This window comes from Uloborus diversus, chromosome 1 (assembly GCF_026930045.1).
Source record: "Uloborus diversus isolate 005 chromosome 1, Udiv.v.3.1, whole genome shotgun sequence".
NCBI classification, from domain to species: domain Eukaryota; kingdom Metazoa; phylum Arthropoda; class Arachnida; order Araneae; family Uloboridae; genus Uloborus; species Uloborus diversus.
Window position 1 is genome coordinate 14,219,224 of NC_072731.1, and position 22,863 is coordinate 14,242,086.

General features: G+C 33.2%; 2 protein-coding genes across 4 annotated transcripts in view; one reads left to right on the plus strand and one right to left on the minus strand.

Moving 5' to 3' along the window:
- The window catches only part of LOC129234436 (UBX domain-containing protein 4-like), a 56,395-nt gene extending 47,732 nt beyond the window's left edge, over positions 1-8,663 (plus strand). For all 3 annotated transcript variants that reach the window (XM_054868436.1, XM_054868438.1, XM_054868437.1), the window contains 2 exons: positions 5,542-5,756; positions 8,365-8,663. In XM_054868436.1, coding sequence (XP_054724411.1) covers positions 5,542-5,756; positions 8,365-8,488 — 339 coding nt within the window. In that variant the 3' untranslated portion in view covers positions 8,489-8,663. The remainder of the gene's footprint in view (positions 1-5,541; positions 5,757-8,364) is intronic.
- Positions 8,664-15,410: 6,747 nt separating this feature from the next.
- On the minus strand, positions 15,411-15,764 carry LOC129234301 (GSK3-beta interaction protein-like). Its single transcript, XM_054868296.1, has one exon. It carries the CDS (start codon positions 15,762-15,764, stop codon positions 15,411-15,413), a length of 354 nt encoding a protein of 117 aa, XP_054724271.1.
- Between the last annotated feature and the right edge of the window lie 7,099 nt (positions 15,765-22,863).

The window sequence follows — 22,863 nt, forward strand, 5'->3', positions numbered from 1 at the left end:
GAATCCAAAGTGATTATAAAATAACTGGAGATTATCACAAGTCCTACAATTATTCTAGGATTTTAGTGCCATTGCCGTAAAGTAGTTTAGTGTAGGGTGTTTAGTGCCATTTTAAGTCTGGCATCTAGCAGTTTAAATATATGTTGGACCCTGCCCTGTGCTGAAAAGTAAAAGATAATATTACAATATCAAATCACATTTTAATCTCTCAATTTTTATTTAAACACTGTACCAAACTACTGCTTTGCTACTTTTACTTTTCATATATCTAGTTATTTTAAATCAGCGGGGTCCTTCCTAGGACCCCGCTCTCTTTCTGACAAAGCTGACATGGCCTCTTGTAGGCCCACAAAAGTGAACGTGTATTGGTTAAGAAAGCATCCTAATGCAACAATTAAAAATTAACCAAGTGAGGTATCATCATGATTCATAGTTCAAATTAAACATAAACTTTTGATATTGCACTGAATAAGATGTTTAAGAAAAATATTGAACAAAAATATTTTTATTTAAAAAAAAATGAAAAAGGATAAAAACCTAATAAGAATACTTAATGTCGAACATTTATCGCACATGAAGGAGCGCAACTCAATTTTTTCAGTTCTGAACGAATATAACTTTAATTCCGATATTAAGAGGAAAAATATTAATGCCCTTCATAACACACGCCGCCATTGAAAGGCTCCGACGAAATCTCACTTTGCTGGCAACAATGAAACTGAAACTTTCTGATTTCACCTGACAAGCTTGGATCAGCGATTCTTTGATGCTTAGAATTTTTATAGGGAGTTTTTTGCCTATCAATGAGAGAGGGAGGAGGGCGAAAACACTCTACGGAGATTTTCCTTATGCAAATCCAGTTTACGTCAGATGTTTGCAAAAATTTTGCAGCAGCTCCTTTGATGCTCAAGAATTCACTTAGGGAAGTTTTCTTTCGCATCCCTTCCACAGGGGATTTTTTATACAAATCCACAGTTTTTGTCGGATCTTTGCCAAATTTGGCACAGCGGTTCTTTGATGGTCAGGAATTGTCATAGGGGTTTTCGCCTACCTATGAAGAAAGGGGGGAGGGTGCGAATACATCCCACAAGGGGTTTTCCTTATGCAAATCCAGTTTTCGTCGGATTTTTTTCCAAACATGGCGCAGTGGTCCGTTGATGCTCAGGAATTCACATATTTTTTCTCATCAAAATGGGGGGTGTACAGGGACCACCTTGGGGGGGGGGGGGGGGTTCGCCAGAAAATCCAGAATGATTACAAAAAGATCCAATGATGTCTATATTTAAATTTTGAGTCATAAAATTGTGCTTTCTACAAATTGACGGGAAATGTTTGTGCTATATTTCCTTTTTTAAACCTGATTGTTAAACATGTGTCACTAGACAAAACTTTTATTTTAGAGTTAGAGTGTGCAGTGTCGGGTAATGCAGCTAGTGATATATAAATCAAAAGTATATTTCATTGTTCTGTGGGCTTAATGGGTGTATGGTGTGATAGTTTCCAAAATGTATAGCTGCATTCTTTAAAGATTTATTATTAGTATTTTACTTAATGTTACTCAACTAAGAAGTAAAAAGTCTTAAAGCAAGAGCTATTAAATGGCTAAAAATAAACTATTTAAGACGTCAATGCGAAATATAGTTCAAAGTACATTCAAATTATTGAAACTGCTCCAATTGAAAGATTTAAACAAAATATTGAATATTTAAAACTTGAAGAACCTTTATCATGCATTGAGCTATACTATTTGCACGTCCCCCTCCCCCAGAAAAGTTTTGAATTAGAGAAATAATTGTATTTATTATATTTGGAAATGTTTTTCGTTGTTTTTGATCCTTTGCAATCCCCCCCCCCCACCCCCAAGAAAATATCGATATTTGGCGAGCGATATATATCGCAGTATTAAATTTCTGATATCGCCCAGTCCTAATCCAAATATATTGTCAATTAAAAAATGTCAAAATTGAAGAAAAACATATACAAATTTGAAAAGTTTAGTATTTATATGAAATATAATCAATATTCTTTTTTTCTGAAACATGATCATTTAAAAATTAAACATTTGCCTTGATTTAAAAAGTGAAAAAGTAATATTTTGAAAAAGGTGCTCCTCGTAATCCCCTTGTAAATATATTTCAGTGAAACCTGTGTACAACGATACTGCCTATTACTATAAACCCTCGGTCCCAGCAAAATGTCAGCATGAATAATCAAACTGTCTATAATGATAACCTGTCTATAACAATATTTTTTAGGTCCCAACAGTATCATTGTAAACAGGTTTTACTGTATGTAGTAATATTTTTTTGCAGTTTGTTCTCACAACCTGTAACTTAGTTTTAAGATGAAAAGGGAAACAGAAACCATAAACTGGAATGATACCAAGTATTTCTAAATTCATTGATCTGAGCAGTTGGAATTATAAATTACTAATTTTAACACTATTCAAATTTTTAAGTCACAATCTTGCATATAATAATTTGGGATGTGTCATAAATACTTTCAATGGTGGACAAAACAAAAATGGTTACAGTTGGTGCAGTTATCACACAAGTTCGCTACTTTTAGCTAATTTCATGTGATTATTGTTAAACTGTGAGCTTTAAAAAATGCTCAGTTTATTAACTTTTAGTAGAATCTCAACCAGAACGTGTGATAGTTCTTGAAAAAAACATATTTATCTTGTGCAACATCAAGAAGAGCCAAAGTTAAAAGTAACTTGTTTATTATGGCTGTGATATATACAATGACATGTTAAACGAAATATTGAGAATACGCTCTTTACAACATTCAGTAGCTCATTATACTTGAAATAACTTCTGAAGCCTACATTCTAAGTAGTGATGTGCCGGATCATTAAAAAAGTAGATCCGCGGATACGGATCCAGATCATTAGTGTCAAGATCCGCGGATACGGATCTCAAAATTTTTTTACCCTATTCAACTATCCAAGTGTAAAAATTGTTACGGAAAGTATTCCCGTCAGAATAATGGCAGTTTCTTCAAAAAATGTCAACTGCGGAAAAAATATAATCAAGACTATTATTTACTCTTTAAAGAAATCTCCGTTAAAATTGAGGGAGAGTTGGAAGGAATGGGTCAGCGCTGCATTAACGCTTAGATGGAATATGAATAATTATTTCTAGCTTACTCGGTAGATGTAGGATACAGGAGCAAGAGTGTAAAGCTGCTACTGGACAGGCTAGAAATTTTTCCCATTTTATTTCAGCATAATTGCAGCGCTGACCCATTCCACTGAACTTCTCCAACCGACGAAATACAGAGCCGGGAACACCTTTACAAACAGTAAATAGAGACTTTAGTCTCACTTTTTTTAAAGGATGCCGAGAAAAACAAAAATGAAGAATAACAGAAACCCCAAATCAATAACAAAAACTAATATTAAATTAAACATTAAAAAACAAAACATGTCCCAGAGAGCCAACCTCATATTAAGATGAATTTTGTGGGTCAGAACACACATTTATTAACAAATATGAACTGACAGCAGGTAAAAATTTTAAATCATTGAGCTTTTTCTCCTTATCTTCCGACTATGAAATCACTACCAATCACTCGTATAAAGGCTTAGAATTGCATTTAAAATTTACCTAAGATTATAGCTCCTACTGTATATAATTGGAAGTTTCAAATAAATACCAAAAGCAGAAAACTTTTTTCTTTCAATTAGGGCCAACATTTTTAACGTGAGGGTAAATTTTTACTACCATAATTATGAAAAACGTTAAATCAGTTTTTAATTAATATCTCTAGTAATTAAAGTTCTACAAAAAAAAAGAGGCCAAGCAAAGAACACTTTCGATCAAGTCACCTTTTGAACGAAAAATGAACTATCAAAATCGGTTCATCTGTTTAGGAGCTACAATGCCACAAAAAGACATACTAATACACACTTTAAAAACTTATTTCCCCTTTCTTTTTACAACGGGGAGGGGGGGGGGTACAAGTTGGCTTCTGAAATGATACCTTATAATTTAAATAGGGAATAAAACCTAATTTAAACGGAATATAAGAGTCTTTTATTCAAATATTTTACTTGTTTACTATCAAAAATTTTTAGAATAGAAATGATCCGTTTAAGATCCGTCAAAAAAGTAATGGATACGGATTCAGACCTTTATTTTCCCTTGGATATCCGGAACATCACTAATTCTAAGTCAAAGTATGAAACGTTAAACATATTGAGCTATGATAGTCATGGCAAGAGCAATAAGCTGAATCTATCGGCAGAAACGGACAGACACAACTGAGCTGCCGAAAAAAACAACCAAGTCTGACTTGGGTTGAAATTGAAAGGGAAGAGAATGAGGCAAAGTGCCGGGAGCTTAAATGCTACTGGCAATTTGCATATTCTGCTGACGCAATCTTGTTGCAAGAAGGAAAGAACGAATGAGAAAAAACTAATGCAAATTAAGGTTGGCAACACTTTTGGAAAATAATTTACCTCATTTTCTAACAACTATTGTAAGCTCACTTTTTAAAGTGGCAACCTTGCTTTATGCTGATGTTAAAAACTGTTTCCCTGTTACAATAAAGGCATTTCCCCCAACAATGCAGAAAAAGAAATTGATTGAAATAATTATTGCTTGTTTTCCAAAGTTTTTTTAAAATGTGAAAACCATTTGCATTTTTTTCTCTATAATAATTAATAAATCGTCCAGAAAGGAAGGTGGCTACTTCTGGACTTAATATTGACCAATATAGTCACAATATTTAGTTTGGTTCTGAAGTATATGTTTTTGATATGCAGTAAATTCTGATAAAATTCACTTCACTGATATAGTAGGTCTTTTCAAGTGATCTCATCTGAAAAATACCCGGGCGTTTTTTTTTTTTTCTGTGTGTGTGTGGGGGGGGGGGGGGGGTTCTAATCCCAGTTTGACAAACCCTGCATGTAAAAAAAAATGTCATATGTTCAAGCCTTTCTGTGTTTAGTGGAAAGATCAATAAATTAAAATTGTGTTTTCATGGGAACAGAAAGAACCAATTGCTGTGTATATTTTTATTACAGTCTATGTAATGAGAATCGGTGTGTCAAGGCCAAATAACTTGCCCACTCTCCCCTCTTTTGCCCTTCTGGTTGTCATGGTTATGACACTATAAACTTTTCCCCCATGTTGTTTCTTGATCACATAACATTTGCCGAAGCAATGTGAGGGAAAAGTTCATAGTGCAGTAACCATGACAACTATAGAAGGAGAAAAGAGTGAAGAGTACGAAAGTTGTTTGGCTTCGACATGTTGTTTCTCGTTGCATAGACTACGATTGTCTTCACATAATAGTTGCGTTTCAGTTTTGAAGCAGAAAAATTTTGGAAAGTACTTTCCCTACATGAAAGTTGCTGTCCATTTTTTAATTTTTTAAAATGTTTCTTTGTGTTTCGTATTACTGGCATTAATATTAATTTCTGGAACCTTTAAATATCTATCATGTATTTCGTTTGAATGAATGAATCATGTACATTTTCTTGTATTTATGCATTAGTGCTTATGTTTTTTTTTTAATTATCAATATTTTTAGGCTCAGGCTGTCACTAGTGTTAACCAAGGTGTTGGATTTTTATCCAATCTGTTTTGGACTCTTATGTCACCTCTAACTACGATTTGGAGATTCATAACGGCTTTTTTCACGGGAACGCCTTCACGTCCTGAACCCAGTCCAGCACCAGAAGCTCCTCCGAACACACAGTCAACCACCTCTAAAACTAATCAGCCCGGCAGTAGTGACAGCACCAGGTAGAATCTGATTTTCACCACTTAACATCTAATAATGTTTTTTTATTGTTTATTTTCCGTTACGAATTTCACTTTGTCTGGTCGCTGGCTCCTTTGTGTCTGAAAAGCTACCAGGAAAACCAAACAATCATTTTATAAAATTTAGCTGTATCAATTGGACTGTAATTTTTTATTTGAAACAGAGTTACATACAAGCGAGCAGCATGCTCCCAGCTGCCCTGAACCATCGACTGCTCAATCTGTTTGCAACCAGGGGTTTTTAACCAAGCATAGGCAGTTGCGTAGCTACGCTTTCTGCTGCCCGGGGCGGTTCCTCAATTTGCTGCCCTTTTGTTGGGAAATAGTTAATACATTAAAGAGTCAAAAGTGTTTTAATAAGATTTTAAAAAAGAAGAAAAAAAAATATATTTTTTTCCTTCATACTTACATATATAGGGGGAAAAAAGGAATTCAGAGCCTCACCGAAAAATTAAAGAAGTTAAGTCAAAATTCGGAATTTAAAGCAATTTTTGGAAACACTCATAGAAAAGAGGCTTTATTAAGCTACCTCCAGTTTTTTTTTTTTTTTTCAAAATTAAAATCAGTTTTATGCTTTCTTTGGTGACGTTAGGGGTTGCGACTTCTCAAGGAAATGTTCCGAAATTGAAGTGTTAAAAAAGCAAATTTATGCTATCCTCGGACACGTAAAAATATTGGGGAAGGTTCAGCGGCGCTGTCTGGAAAGCTTTTCAACTAAACTGAAAAACACATAAATAAAGGCTGTATCTAGTGGTGTAAGGGCCTCCCCTAACTCCAACTGGATTTTCCTCCCGAAATATTTTCAAACTTGAAATCAATTTTAGTCTATCTTTGATGATGTTAAAGTGGATAGGAATTGTTCGGGAGCTCTCTAGAAATTTTCTGATGCCGAAGTTTCAAAAACGGAATTGTAGGCTATCTTTGACCGACATAAGTTTCCAACTATTTCCAAAAATGTTGGGAAGTCAGATGGTTTTCCCGTCTCCGTATGAAACTTCTTGAAAATGACTTCCTAAACACGCGACTTTCGCCGTTGTTTGACGGGCAACATAATGAGAGAGAGTTCGGAGGAAGATTTCCCACTCGAAATATTTTTCAAAAATGTTGCTCATTTTAAGTTCTTCATCACTGGGAAAAGCAAGCTTTGCGGTCTTCCCTCAGAAATTTCTAAAAACGAGACACGCAAAATATTCATTTTGACTATTCCCAAGTTAGTTACAACAAGTTTTCTCGTAACGTCTGCATGTACATATGTATGTCGCATAACTCAAGAACGTTATGTCCTAGAAAGTTGAAATTTGGTACGTAGACTCCTAGTGGGGTCTAGTTGTGCACCTCCCCTTTTGGTTGCATTCGGGTGTTTCTAAGGGGGTCTTTTGCCCTTTTTTAGGGGATATAATTGTTAATTTTGATGTAAACTCAAGTGCTGTTACAGTTTGGCGGACACTTGGCAATATATCGGCAGTCTTTTGGTCGCCAACTTGGCGATTTTTTTTTTTTTAAATCTGGTTTGAATTTGACCACTGGTGATATTTAGAGAGTAAACTATTGAATCACATTAAAATTGTCAATAATGAGAAAATGACATTGAATTGGAGTAAAAGGAAGTCATGTGGGGCACATATCAGCTCGTTTATAATAATTATCACATGCTAAGCATTGATTCAGCACTATTAATGCAGAAATGATGATTTTTTAAAAAGCAGAGTTAATCGATTTGGCAACTGAGGCATCCAGGTGTATATATCTCATATAGTTTACATGCCAATGTATGAACTGCATAAAAGCTAACAAATTTTAAAAATAGGTATCAATGCACTATAACTTAAATGTGCACTAAATCAGTGATGTATTAAGCAAAGTAAATGTGTGAACTAAATTTTAATCAGAGGAAGTGTAAGAAAAGGGTAAAGCAGGATAGGACTTGTCTTTTGTGAAAATATTAGACATAAAAAAAAATAATTATAATAGTAGTAATAATAATAAATGTAATTAAGAGAGCTTTAATTTATAGTTGAGTTCTGGTGTTTTTGCATCCAAAATCTCCTTTTTAATTATTTTACCATGCTACGCATGTTTCTGTGTGGGAAATATGCATAGTTGCTACAAATAGATGCAGAATTGAAATTTTTTGCTGCTGCAAGTTGCTCCAAATTTGCAATTTTACTACTCCAGGCTGTTCCAAATTTTCTCCCAACTCACCATTCTCCCGCTCTCAAGATTGCTCCAAAAACAAGTTTTGGTCGCCACATCCCTGCACTGATTATCTTCAAAATTTGAAGATAAATTAATGAAAAATGTTCATTATTGCTTTCATGAATACATGATTGAAAGCAAAAGGCATATTCTTACTAAATATTTTACCTACCCACTGCATTTTGATTTTCATTCCTGCAGATAGTTTTGAGCTATGTGCGCAGATACTTGATATTTTTATCTTATGCTGACTACTAGAATCTGATTTATAACAAACCTTATATATCACCTTAAAACAAAGTTATTTGATGACTTGATTTTGTCCCAAAGGTTCTTGCTAATGACTGATTGATTCATCTAGAATCTCTTTAATTTCATGATTTATTTTCTCCAGCCAATCCGTTAGAAGACGAGAGCCTACAATTTACAGGCGTGATGGAAACATTTTTCGGCTGAACAATCAAAGCGATGATGAGGAAAATAGCACGTATAACGGAAATTCAACTCAGCAAATGTAGAAGAGTGAAGTTTTTGCAAATGGAGTCTTTGAAATGTATCTTTAAAAGTCATATATCTTTTAATTTTCTTGGTGCATGTTTACTTGCACAAATCAGTTAGCAACTTGTTTTTTATAAAATATAAATGAATTTATGTATATTATAATGCTTTGTGAAAATAAAATATTTCAGAGAACTCTCTATGTTTTCGTTATTGAAGAAATGGTCCTACTAATGTTACTTGCTGGTTTCATTAGATGTCACAAATTGTTTATTTGTATGCTTGTAATTCAATAGTAAATCATTTGTCTCAATTGGATACCGTTAAACCGTAGAATTTTAATTCCTTTTCTCTAGGAAATATTTGTGCTTTGTGATAGATTTGCTAACTTAGATTTAGTAATAGGTCTTCAGGAGAAATAAAAAATAGATCATTGATGCTCCATTGAGACGGTAATTAAATTTCCGAAATATGGAACTGCTATGAAAATAGTTGGATGGAAAATATCCCCCCCTCCCTCCTCCCCTTGAAACCATTGAGTTCAACCCTGACTCAGAATATTTCTGCACCTTATGTAAGGTTGTGGTCACAGGTAATAAATGTTATGTTGCTCCAACACCTACTGAACTATAAGGAAACTGGAGGGAGGAATGATGGATGTGGGTTTTTGAGCGAATAGGGCTGGATTAGTGACAGAACAAATGCTATGGACCCCACGCTGTGAGAAAGAATATCAGGTCGAGCTTTTCTCAGCAAAAAAAAAAAAAGTGTTTCATGCTTTCAAAAAAGAAAAAAAAGTTACACCTACTGAAATATTGCTCAATTGGAAGAGTCTTTTTTTTCCTCTCTAATACTGACTAAATATGAATGAAGGTAACAATCTTTTCGCTGCTACAAGTAGGTGTTTTTTAAGCAATTAAGTTTTTCTCACTACTTCAAGTGAAACAAAAAAAATAATGATTTTTCGTGAATTTGGGGGAATTGTAAGATTGGATTTAAATGTTATGAAAAACAATTCCTTGATTTCATATAATTTGAAAGATTTACAAGGTGCGATTAAAAAGTAATAAAACTTTTTTTTAGGCAGTTTTATTGAACTTTTTGGACCATACAACTAATACTCCTCAAAATGGTACCCTTGTGCGTCAATACACCGCTGGTAGTGGTTCTTCCACTGCTGGAAACATTTTCTAAACTCATCATCCGGGAGCGCCTTGAGCTCGTCCTCACAGCCTTTTTGTATCGCCTCGATGGAGTCGAAACGCCTTCCCTTCAGCGTCAATGTTAAAAAATTCACCAACCCGGTTCACGTCTTCCTCTGTTAACGTCGTTGAAGTTCATGCGGGTAGCATATAAGCTACCTTTACTACTGTTCGGGCATAGGAAAATTTCAGGCCCTCTCATTGGCTTATTCGAGTGTCATTCAAAGCTGTGACGCCACTGTAATGTTGCTAGTCATCTTTCGCTGTGTGTTTCTTGTTTGTAATCTGCTAAATACGAATAAGCATTTGCAACTGAGATCTTTAATTGAATGTTGCTGACAAAAACAGCATTATTATTTTCATTCAATTTCATCCTTTGCAAAACAAAAGAAAGCTGCCTTTGAGAAACTATGCTTCGAAATAAAAATAGGTGGCGCTATCTTTAAGCAGAAAATGCACGTTTTATGACATCGTTTTAATTTAAATTGAAGTTATTTTTAAAATAATTCTCATGGTAAATTATGTTGTTGATGGAAAAGCAAATTCTGCATTTTTTATATTCTTAATGATATTTAATGCAATTTAAACAGCTCTTTTTAAAGAAATGATTACCATTTAAGTTAATAATAAATACTTCTAGTGATCTTCTATGGGCACTGTACCGATTTAAAATTTTCTTCTATTTTAACCCAAGCATAAAGGAGTTCATTTTAGGTCAAGCATCAAGTTACCATAGCCACACTATAATTTTTTAAGCAGTTTGAAAGTAAACAAAAGTAAGTAAATGTGTAGTTTGAAAATAACAAGTGCGCATAAACGAATGAAGTTTTGTAAGTTTCCAGATATTTTTAATAAGATCCGGTTAATTTAGGATTTGTCTAAGATTTGAAATAAAAGTAATGTAAAAGTTGTGATTGGAAAAATAAATCTACGAAACTCAAGTCACAAAAAGAACATTTGACTTACACATGAAAAAAAAAACTTATCAATATTTTATTTGCTTTCAGTTTATATTTTAAAGCAAAATCTTAATACTATCCTTTAAATTATTAAAAACAGGTTTGATTCCCAATATTTAACTTCAATTAAATACGAACGAGAATACATAGATATGTAATATACGGTTACGTATAGAGATGACCCGCATTAAAAATTCTTTTAACATGTTTTGATCAAAAAAAAATTTTTTTTTAATGTTTTCTTTGAAGAAACAGTTAGTATTTAAGCTTAATTGGGATATTTTTTTGTAATTTAGAAAACAGAATTCAGTATCTTACTAATATTATATATGCGAAAGTTTGTCTGTATGGATGTATGGATGGATGTATGTTACTCTTTCACGCAAAAACTACTGAACGGATTTTGATGAAACTTTACAATAATATAGCTTATGCATCAGAATAACACATAGGGTAGTTTTTGTCCCGTTATGGGGGGCAAAACCCCCCTTAGGGGGCAATAAAACACAATTTTTGTATAAATTCTCTAATATTGGGATGAAAAAATGCTTGCACATATTTACATTATATGTCCATCGAAAGCTCTGATTTTTCTGCTGAAGATGGCACCTGTTCGAAATTTCTAAGTAGAATAAAAAACGAGTTATGAGCTTTTTAGATCCATGTTCGAAGGCTTTCCTCAACTCAATACAGTATTTAGTGTATCATCTCAACTCCCTGTCGATAGCGACAATTGTTGTATTGTTGACTTTCTTTGCTTTTCGTGATTGTTCAAGGCTTTTCTCAAGTAAAATCTTGAAGTAAGATTTTTGCACAAGATTGGCAAATGATTTGGCTGATGATTTTCCATTTAAACGGAACTTTAATGTAATTAATGGTTTTTATTATTATTTATGCTGATTGAACACTTACTCATTATCCAAACCAGCAGATCGCCAAAATTTTTGCAGAAAGATTTCCGTAGCTGATGCATTTGGCAGTTTTTTCAACGTTGCTGTTTTTGAAGCCAAAGACTACGTCATAATGTTTCTCAGCTTTCACCATGTAAACAAAATATCGCCAATCAAAGAATTTTCAAAAGACTTTTTTTACTGTGTTAAATAATCCAGCAACTAAATTAGGCAAATCCATAAGCAGCACAAAAACTTCCATTAATTTTCCTTTTTGCACAATTTCAAACAATCACCAAATTTTATTACTTATTTTGGTAACATTTCGGATGAAACTGTTTAGCGCCATTTTATGGTGACCAAAAATATCTCAGCATCTGGCGACGATATCTCTGTAACGAAAGTTAATATCATATCGTTTTACAAAGTAAGGAAAGAATGGGGGAGCATCATCGAAGGTACCCCGAAACGACTTTCGCAAATTCGGTAAAATCGCACCAAGAGCCACAATGATTGAAATTTCCCGAAATAACTAAAGCAAGTATAAGGGGATTACGAGCGCAGCTACTTTTTTTTAATCACTTCGTACTTCATTAGCCATACAGAGAAGGTTTTAGACTCCATGTTAAAAAAAAAAGTATCAACAGATTAATCTTTTTAAACATGAGAAGATTAATTTCATGTTTTTTAAATTTGTATATGCTTAAATATAGTGCTTTCGTTTCTAAATCAATACTACTTTGTTCTTTATACTTATTGCTATTTTAGTTTTATGGGTAAGGAAGAAACTCGATTTTTAATCACGTCAAAAAGATGTGTTTTAAATTCTTTCACTTAAAACAGAAAACAAAAGCAAGTAACGATTTTTTCTAATAATTATTACTGACCCAGGCAACGCCGGGTATTTTTGCTAGTATATATATATATATATATATATATATATATATATATATATATATATATATATATATATATATATATATATATATATATATATATATAACCAGAGAAAACATTGCAATACACTTTTCTAAAAAATAAAACAGTAAAGAGCATAAGAAGATATTTTTTAATGATATAGAATATAAATCAAAGTGTGATATGAAACTTAAAAAGAAAATAAATAACAATATTATGACAAAAAAATCCAAAACACATACTTGACTTCACATTAAACATTATTTTTGCATTTGGGACAGCATTTCAAAACACTGGGTTTAACAGAAAAAGATTTGCACTAGTAGCACTACTTTTCAGTTCAATTGCATCAAAAATCACAGAGTAGAATAAATGGAATGATCGGTAACAGAATTTGATAGAGAAGTGAAAGAGTTCTAATAAGTGTTCAAATCATTTGTTTACGTATTGTTTCAAACATTACTTTCAGAAAAGCACTAAACATAACAGAATTACTAGGTTTTCTGAATATTAAAAAAAATTAATTGGATTTAAGATTAAGAAATTCGTTATTTTACAAATAGAGCTTTTATAGAGAATAATCATTTAATAACATCAGGGTTATTGAATTTTGCTTCATAAAAACAATAAATATTAATTAAACATAAAAATGATACAAAAAACATATATCTTTCTAGTCTTCATGGTCTGTTGCTATTTTCCTTAATGCTATGGATAGCAACTTTTATTAATTCTAGTATGAGCTGAAGAATGACTCAAATTGTAATTGTTTAAAACCTGTGATATCAGGAGTGCGCACAAAAATTTTTGGGGCTTGTCACAAATGACTCTTACGGTGCTCCTCCATATTGCTTAAACTTATGTCCCTACATATATTTTGCCACTCATTTCAAAAATCTAAGGCCCCCTTCAAGCTCAGGCCCGGGCCAACAGCTTTCCCTTCCTCTCCCCGTGATTATATAAAACAGTGGTTCTTAACCTTTCAGGTTCTGCACCCCCTTTCAAACACTGATGTCAGACCATACCCCTCCCTCCCCCTTATTCTCCCATATGTGGTCTATACAGAATTGTACAATTAAAATTTAAAACTTAATAAGCTGGTTAGGATAGCTGGAGCTGTAACTGAATTAAAATCTAGGTATTTTTTGCAGACAGAAAATTTATTATTGGTACACTTTCTTTACATATTATTAGAAAACATGGAATCAAAGCAGTAAGCATAAATTAATGAGGATGGCATGAAATACAAGTCACTTTTACAACATCAGAGGGACATATGCCAGTTGGTCCATCACACATTTTTTAATACTAGGCTGCAGAGTTGGTCATTTTGCTGGCAAAAAGGTATTTTTGCCGGGTCAGTGGAAAAAACCATGGCAAAAACCCAATTACTAATAACGTTGCATTAAGTTATATTAATTATGGAATAGTAATGATCTAAATAATATATAACACTGAATAAAAATTTTACTTATCAATTTTATTATTAATTAGACTGATTATTAAATAGAAAAATGCATTGGTAGTAATAACAATGATTTTAAATCTCTGCTATAACATGTTGCTTGTTGCAACACATAAACTACTTTTATTCAAGTCCAATCATTTAAATACTTAAAAAGAGGTTTTTAAAATTAGTAAATTTCTTGAAAATTAAAAGTGTTTAAACTTTTTTCCCTTTGGCAAAAATCTATTTTTTTGCCGAGTCCTATCTGGTTTTGACTAGAGTAGTTGTACAATATAGTAAAACACTAACTTTTATTTCTCTCTAAAGTCTCTAAAGAAACAATGCAGTTTTCACTTTTACAGAGAAAATGGATAGATTTGAGCAGGGGGGGGGGAGGAAACCCTTATATCTCTGGTTTGATACATGCATTTTAGATTAGCTCTACTTCTAAGTAATATTAGCTTATGCTTACAGAAGATGGAAAAGCCATTTATCAACTATGAGTAAGAAGTTACCCCCATTGGTTTGAAGTCAAGTGCATTATTCAAAGATTTCTGCATGCTAGTTACAGCTCTGCGAGCGCGTCATGCAAGTACAGCTACAATAGAAAGATATTTCACAAATTTTTCTTTTGTAAAATCAAAAATCCGAAACTGTTCGCCAATTACAACCCTTAGGAAACGAGTCATGCTGAAATAATAAATAGCTTTTCAAAGATGTTATAGACTATTATTTAAGTGACGTTTTATTTAAGGAAATAATTTTCATTTATCTCAATTTCTTTTTATTGTTACATATTGATTTAACAGATACAATTAAAAAAATATGGAATGTTTGAAAAAATTGCTATATAATACACAAGCTAATTACCTTTACATTGTAAGCTAATAAATATATTCAGGTCTTCAATAATACAAATTGTTAATTTTGTTAGTAACATGTAAAAGATTTAAAAACAAAAATGTTGCAAATATTTAACTCTCTTAAAGCAAATTAAACATTAATATTTTTTTAAACAAGTAAATTAATGAAATAAACGTTTGTCAAAGCATTTTTCACTCTTTTTATTCCCAGGCAACATCTGAAAAATGTGTCGATAAGTTGTTCATGCAAATCCTATTTTTGCCACTTTGGCAAAAACCTATTTTTGCCAGGCGGAAAAAAACGCGGTTTTTTTCCACTTGTGGCAAAAACTTGCCAACCCTGCTAGGCTGTGACAGTGAAAAACCAGTTATAGTTGTACTGTTTCACTCTATTATTTTACACATTCATTCCTCCCTTGAAATCCATTTATGCTCCCCTAGGGAGAGTCCCCCCCCCCCACCTCTCCCCAGGTTGAGAATCGCTGATGCAGAGCATTCTTTACAGTTGATTTCCCCTTCATGCAGGTTTTGCTGTCAGGAGATTAAATGAGAATGAGACAATAGAAGGTTTCAGATTTTGGCATTTTAACATATAACAGAAAAAATTACTATAAAACTATTTTAAAAAAATGCTTTTGTACAAAAATGACTAAAACATGCCCACTAAGAAAATCCCGTTAGACGACTAAGTTTCTTTTCTAACTCATTGGCGAAACAATGCCGGAACTGACTACTGTACTTGTCGAACAAAGCATAAGGAGTCTCGTAGTAGGTTTGGTCAGGAAAACCTTCCTTGGCATCGTCGAAGCAATCTGAAACAACTCGAAACCCGTAACTGGAGAGTTCGACGCATAACTTCTGGCCTTCTCGAGTTTCGATGTTGAAATAAATTTCAGTCGAGGACTGAGGCATTTGTGACGATATTGAAATGCTCTTCAGAGCAAAACCAACATCACGAATAACAGCTTCGGCTTCTTCTTGCCAATCAATAGCTTGGTCTTCCGATGCATGAGACATAGCTTGAACACTGAAAAATAAAACGGGAGAGTGGTAATGAATGGGCCAATTTTTGGTTTTTAATTTCTGACATTTTTTCTAATACTTTTGTTTAGCTCAGAATTGGCTTTATAGTTACTTTACTTATTTGGTTACATAAAAAAGTCGGATTAGGAAATGTTAATAATGAATGATAATAGGAAATAAAAATATAGAAATTTGGCCCATTCATCCTCACCCATGGGGCTGAATGGGCCATTGAAGGTAAGGAATGGGTCACTAAATGAATTCAATGAAAACAAGTGGAAATAATCTTTTAAAAAATGTTCATGAATGAACAAAAATATAAGTGAAAATGTTTATCAATTTCATTACTTTTCATCAATTACTTTTAAATTTTATGTATTTTTTGATAATAAAAATGTTAACTACCTCCCCCCCCCCCCCCCCCGCCTTTTTGGTAAAATTCAATACTATCATTTACAAAGTGTCAATAATAAATAGGAATTATTACCTAGATTTCCAAATAAACAAGTAGTTTTTTTTTTTAAAGAGTATTACTTAAATATACACCAGCATACAAAAGCAAACAATAGGACATTTTCAAAAAAAAAAAAAAAAACATATAAAATCAACAAAGCAAAAGCACACGATTATACTGTAACTTATTTATTAAATACTGGATGAAATCACTTATACCAAATCAAAATGGTGAAATATCAAGGTTGACCGGATTGGACCCAATGGGTTTTTTTTTTAAACTTATTTTAAAAAACCCATTATTTAGCCCACTTTTGTTTTTTTTTAAATTTTCTGAGAAGTTGATAAAAAAAATTAATTAATTTAAATACTTTTATAATTTAAACTTCTTCTTTATTTGGTCTTCACTACAGACAATGGACATTAAAAAAATGAATTTTGAACTTGAATAGTATTTCTTAACTCTTAACAGCATTAAAAAATACTTCAAAGAGATTTTAAATAAACAAATTTAACTTTTTTCTTTAATTGGTCAATAAATAACTCAAATTATCTTGACTAAGTCCTGTCACATCTGATTTTCTCAATATTTGTAGATTGTACAGAGGAAACTACTAGGCTTTCATGTGTGGGGAAAAAATGTGCAATTCTATGTAGATCCGGTGGTTCAGTGATAGGTTCAAATTATCACGACTCGAAGAAAACTTAACATCTTTATTGAAGACTATGTACATTATTTACATTGATGATTAAACCAAATCATTTATTCTAAACAGCGAATTACTCGCTTCCACGGAGCTTGCGCTCGTGTTATGAATTCTATCCATCTCTTCCACTGTCAGAGTTGCCACTAAATTTTTCCATAATCAACTTACTTAATTCAATAAGCGCTTGCAGCGCTCTCTATTGGAATAATAGTTGGGAAGGAGCATAGAGCTTAGGTTTCTCTACACACTCCCCACCTAAACTCCTCGAGTTTACATTTTCTTTGTAATCAAAATATATTGAAATATAACAATAACAATTTTACACAACAAAAATAAATATAGCAATATAAAAAAGTATTTAGAGAAACAAATAATACCATATTCAAATCATTATGCTTTTCAATAAGTAATGAATATCAAATAAAAAATAATTAGATAAATTCAAAAATCAAAAATAAAGAAATTAAAGTTCTAAACTATCAAATCGTTTAACTAATATATAGGAAAGAAAAAAAAATTAAAGTTCCAAAAGTTTTTTTTTTTTTTTCACTGTCCATTGATCATTTCCAAAGGATACACTAGTTGTATCGGCCTCCTGTATTGTCCGTCCTTTGTCTTAACTGTGCAGGCACGAACAAGTCCATCACGTCCTTTAAAGAGTTCTGTAATAATACCTAAAGGCCACAAGAACTTATTTTTGTTACTTCCTTCTAGAAGTACCACGTCCCCTATCTTGAGAGATTTTCCTTCTTTACTGCAATCCAAACGATGTCCGGTTCTTAAATCTAGAAGATATTGGGTTTTCTATTTCAGCCAAATGTTCTTTAACAGTTTTGTCTGATACTCCTTTCTTCTTCTCAATTGGTCAGGAGAAGTTTTGGCGATGAGATCAGAGAAGTGAACTGGATAGCTGTGGTCATTCTTTGCATAATTTAAAAAATGTAAGGGAGTTAATGCTTCAGGTTCATCAAACTCGTTGTAGGTGTAAGATAGTGGGCGCGAGTTCAAAACTGTTTCCACTTCTGTTAGAAGCGTTGTCATTTCCTCGAACGTCAGAAGGGCTTTTCCTATTACTTTTCGCAAACATTCCTTAACCGATCTAACAAGGCGTTCATAGAATCCTCCCCACCATGCGGCTCTTTCGATGATGTATTTCCATTGTGTTCTTTCTTTAGCTATGAAATTTTTAAATGTATCATCTTCCAATATTTTAGAAAACTTTCTCATTTCTTCTTCAGCTTTCTTAAACGTTTTAGCGTTATCGGAATAAATGATTTTGCAATTACCTCTTCTACTTAAGAATCTTCTAAATGCAAGTAAAAAGGCTTGTGTAGACATGTTTGATACAAGTTCAAGATGCACTGCACGAGTTACTGCGCAGGTGAACAAAACAATATACGACTTTTGCATATCTTTGGAGTTCTTTACATATACAGGTCCCGCAAAATCAATTCCGCAAATGTAAAATGGGGGTGACTCTTGGATTCTATCTTTCGGTAAGGGCGCTGTCATTTGATCTGCTGGTTTGGCTAAATATTTCTGGCAAATCAAGCATTTTTTGATGATCTTTTTAATTAACTGGCGCCCCTTCGGGATCCAGAAGCGAGATCTAATTTTGGCTAGAGTAGCAGATGTACCTCCGTGCATTATTTTTTCATGCTCTTTAAGTACTATCAGTCTTGTTAGCGCGGAGTTTGTAGGCAAGATGACTGGATGTTTATTATCCAAAGAAAACTCTGAGAACTCCAATCTTCCTCCTAATCTCATGATTTGCTTTTCATCGATGTAGGGGGCGAAATTGTACAACGGGGAATTCTTTTCAACCGAATTACCCTCACTTAAAGATTTAAATTCTTCTTCAAAGTGTCTCTTCTGTTCACATCGTATCAATAAATTTTCTGCTTCTTGTAGCTCTTCTGTAATTAGAGCTCCTTGTATGTTACTAGATTTTCTCAATTTCGCGATAAAGCGTTTTGTCCATGCTGTAACCCTCAACAACTTTTCTAAGTCACTATATTTGGATAAATCAACTGGGTCTTCTCTATTTTCGACTATACATTCAAGTTCATGTGTCTCCAGGGATTTTTTTCTATATTCTAGCTGAGATTCTTCTATTTTCTCATGGATCAATTTTGGCCAATGGTCAGGCGAAAGTCTCAACCAAGGTGGACCTTGTGTCCAAAGGGGTTTATTAATCAACTTTGAGATCTTTGCTCCACAGCTGACTAAGTCCGCTGGATTATCACAACTTCTGCAGTGTCCTCAATTATTTGGTGACATCAACTTCTGAATATCCTGAACACGATTCTTAACAAAGGGTTTAAATGCATCGGGCTGTTTCTTGATCCAAAAATACGTTATGCTTGAATCGGTCCAAAAATAACAAGGAATATTTAAATTCAAAATTCTCACTATATTATTTCCCAGTTTGGCAGATAGTAATGCCCCCATTAGTTCTAATATGGGTAAGGTGAGTATTTTCAATGGCGCTACCCTATTTTTGGAAGCAATGAACGTCGTTTGAATTTCTTTATCATTCGTCTTGAAACGTAAGTACGCAACTGTACCATATGCCACTGTGCTAGCGTCTGAGAAGCAATGTAATTCGATATTTCTAATGTCTGAGCACAAACTTTCAAAAAAATAATGTCGAGGGATTTTGAATTTATTCATTTGATGCAACTCTTCGCACCATTTTCTCCATAGGGAGATCAAATCTTCAGGAAGTGGCTCGTCCCAATCTATACGTGATGCCCAAATCTTCTGAATCAAGAGTTTGATTCTTACAGTGAAGGGTCCCAAAATTCCTATTGGGTCAAAAATTCGTCAAAACACTTATAGAATAAACCTTTTTGTCTCAATTGGCTTCGATAAAAATGACAATAGGCTTCGAATATCAAAATACAGTAAATCCCTCGAATTATCCCACGCCATGCCCAGAACTTTTAAGGCGGTGTTCTTTTAAGGCGGTGTTTTCAACATCAGAAATTTGAAAATTTGCATTTGAAATTATGCCTTCTTTTTCCCAAAGTTCATGTTATTCTCTCGAATTAGTATGCCATTTGTGCAGTTGCATGCTCGCTTCCTTGAATATCTGGATTGTTTCCAAAGAAGTAGTCAAGGCTTCTCTGACTGTGTCTCGACTTAAAATTATATCATCTACATAAACATTATTTTCTAAAATACTAACTGTTTCAGGGTAGAGTTGTTTATACTTTTTAAAGTGATGTTTGAGAGTTACTGATAGTAAAAATGATGAGCTATTCAGTCCGAAAAGAATTGTTGAAAAACGATAAACAAGAGGCGGGATATTGTCATTGGTGGGGGAGTCAGTGAAGAAAAATCTGGTTACGTCTCAATCTTCTTTATTCAAGAGAATCTGTAAGAAAGCTTGCTTTATATCTGCAGTAAATGCTACTGGATAATATCTAAATCTTAACAGAATTTCGAATATCTCCGGATACAAATTTGGGCCAACGTGGAGACAGTCATTTAAAGATGCGGAGTTTGAGTCATGTGATGACGCATCAAAAACAATTCGCAATTTGCTTGTGGTTCTATCTTCACGTATTACTTCCCTATGAGGCAAATAAAACACGATATTTTCTTTATCCGTTTCGTCTGTGACGGGTTCAATTATATTCTGTTTCAAGTAATCTTGTATTATGTTTTGGTATTCAGAAAATAGTTGCGGATTTTTTTTGAATCGATTTCTAAGTCGGTTGAACCTTTCTTCCGCGATTTCTCTATTATCATCCAATCTTGATGTGTCACTTTTCCATGGTAATTTACTTTATACCGACAATCTTCGTATACTACATCAGATTCGAACTGTTTGAGGATTTCATTTTCGGTTGAATTATAATTTTGATTTTCGCATATGAGTCCGGAATTTTCCAAATCCCAAAATTTTTCTATTTGTTTCGAGATTAAATCTTCCTCTACTATCACATTAAATGATAAAGTAAAGTTATCTTCTCCTTTTCGTCCTTGTAGGCTCCAGCCAAAAATAGTTTCTACAGCGACAAGATTTTTGTTCAAACGTTTAATGTGACCCGTTACTATATTGTAGTAATAATCTGCTCCGATCAAAATGCCAACAGGTTGTTGACTGTCAAGAGAATCCGCTAATATCAAATTTCGTAGCAGTTTATTTTGTCTAATTTCTTTTGATTTTGGTGGAGGAATGTCCGAACCTGATATGTGATCGGTTACCAATAATTCAACTTCTATTCTAGAATTAGGGGAACTTCTATGTTCAAGTACTAATCTAATGACATTGTAAGTCTTTTGAATTGGCGCAGTAATTCCAAAAGTGTAAACCGATAATTTTTCTTTTCTAATTACTTCAAGATCTAATTTATTAGCTAATTCTTGTGTAATGAAAGACTTCATGCTTCCATTGTCCAAAAGAAGACGCGGATAGCTTATGTCTTGTTTTGTTTTGATTTTTACCGAGCAAGTTTGCAAAAGCATCGAATTGGATTTAGAATGTGATATGGCAGAAATGATTTCCTTATTTTTTTCAAATTGATTATCATTATTTCTCGAAAGTGAACTTGCTTCTTTTTTGTCGGTGTCATTATATTTTAACTTTGAATGGGATTTATAACAAATCGCCTCGGAATGAGCTCCTTTGCAAATTTTGCAACGCTTAGTTGCCTTAAAGTGGCAAGCAGATATTCTGTGATTTTTTCTAAGGCATAAATAACACCTGCCATTCCCCCGCAATACATTCCTTTTTTCATCCATGTTGAGATTTACGCATTTTTCCGACTCGTGATCTTCTGAGCAAAATAGACACTTGTCAAGATTTATTGACGTTTTAGCAATTAGCTCATGTGTTGAAGGACATCTGTTTTCTGTAAAGTGCTGTGATCTGGAAGGGATCTTTCTGAACTGCTTATTATTCAAAGTACTTGTGTTAATCTGTTCACTGCTATTCGAAGGCGGAAGTTTTATACTAGCGATTTTTTCCCGAGATTCTATCTCCGAACGGAGAAAGTTTAGAAATGCATTCAAATCTATATTGGCTGAATTCTCTCTATTGCGGTGAAATTCTAGAGCGATATCAGCAGGAATTACTTTCATCAAAACAGGAATTAACATATTCGCGTAACTCTCGGGTTGGACATTGAGTGAAGAAAGGCTTCTTATTTGTACGTTAATTTTATCATACAATTTTCTTAATTTCGTAACTTCATTTGAGCTTTGTACCGGGGTCAAACTCAAGAGGTTGGAAACGTGCGTGTTAATTATCAAGTCGTTTTGACCAAATCTATTTTTGAGAATGCCTATCGCAGAATCATAGTTTGTTTCCGAAATCGAAAAACCTTCTATAGCACTAGCAGCATTTCCGCTCAAATAACTTTTCAAATAGTTGAATTTTTCGACTTTTGAAAGTGTTGTGTTCTTGTGAATAGTTACTTCGAAAGAATTCCAAAAATTTATCCAATCACCGTAATCACCGTTGAATTTTTGGATGGAAGTTTTTGGTAACCGTACGTTACTTTGTGTTTGGTTTCGAATTTCATCAATAAGAGAGGAATTATTTGATACGTTATTAATGGACGTTTTATTTTCATTTCACTGCTCTAATTTCTTAAAATAACGATTTATCCGACATTTCGTCAAAGTTATTTTATCTTTATAATTCATGGAAGTTTCTATATCAGAATCTAGTTTCTTCTCGTCTTCTATCAAAATTTGTATTTTTTCATCTAAGTTATCAAGTTCTATCTCCTTGCTTATTTAACAGTTCTAAACAATTTTCTAGTTCTTCATTTTGCTCTTCTTCTATGTATTTATCAACATTTTTTACGATTACCGTAGTAGAAGAGCGAAGAACAGTTCTTTTTTGTATAAATGATTTTGGTTCCATTTTCAATGATTTTCAACAATGTAAATGATTCAAAAGTTCCTACCTTTTGCAG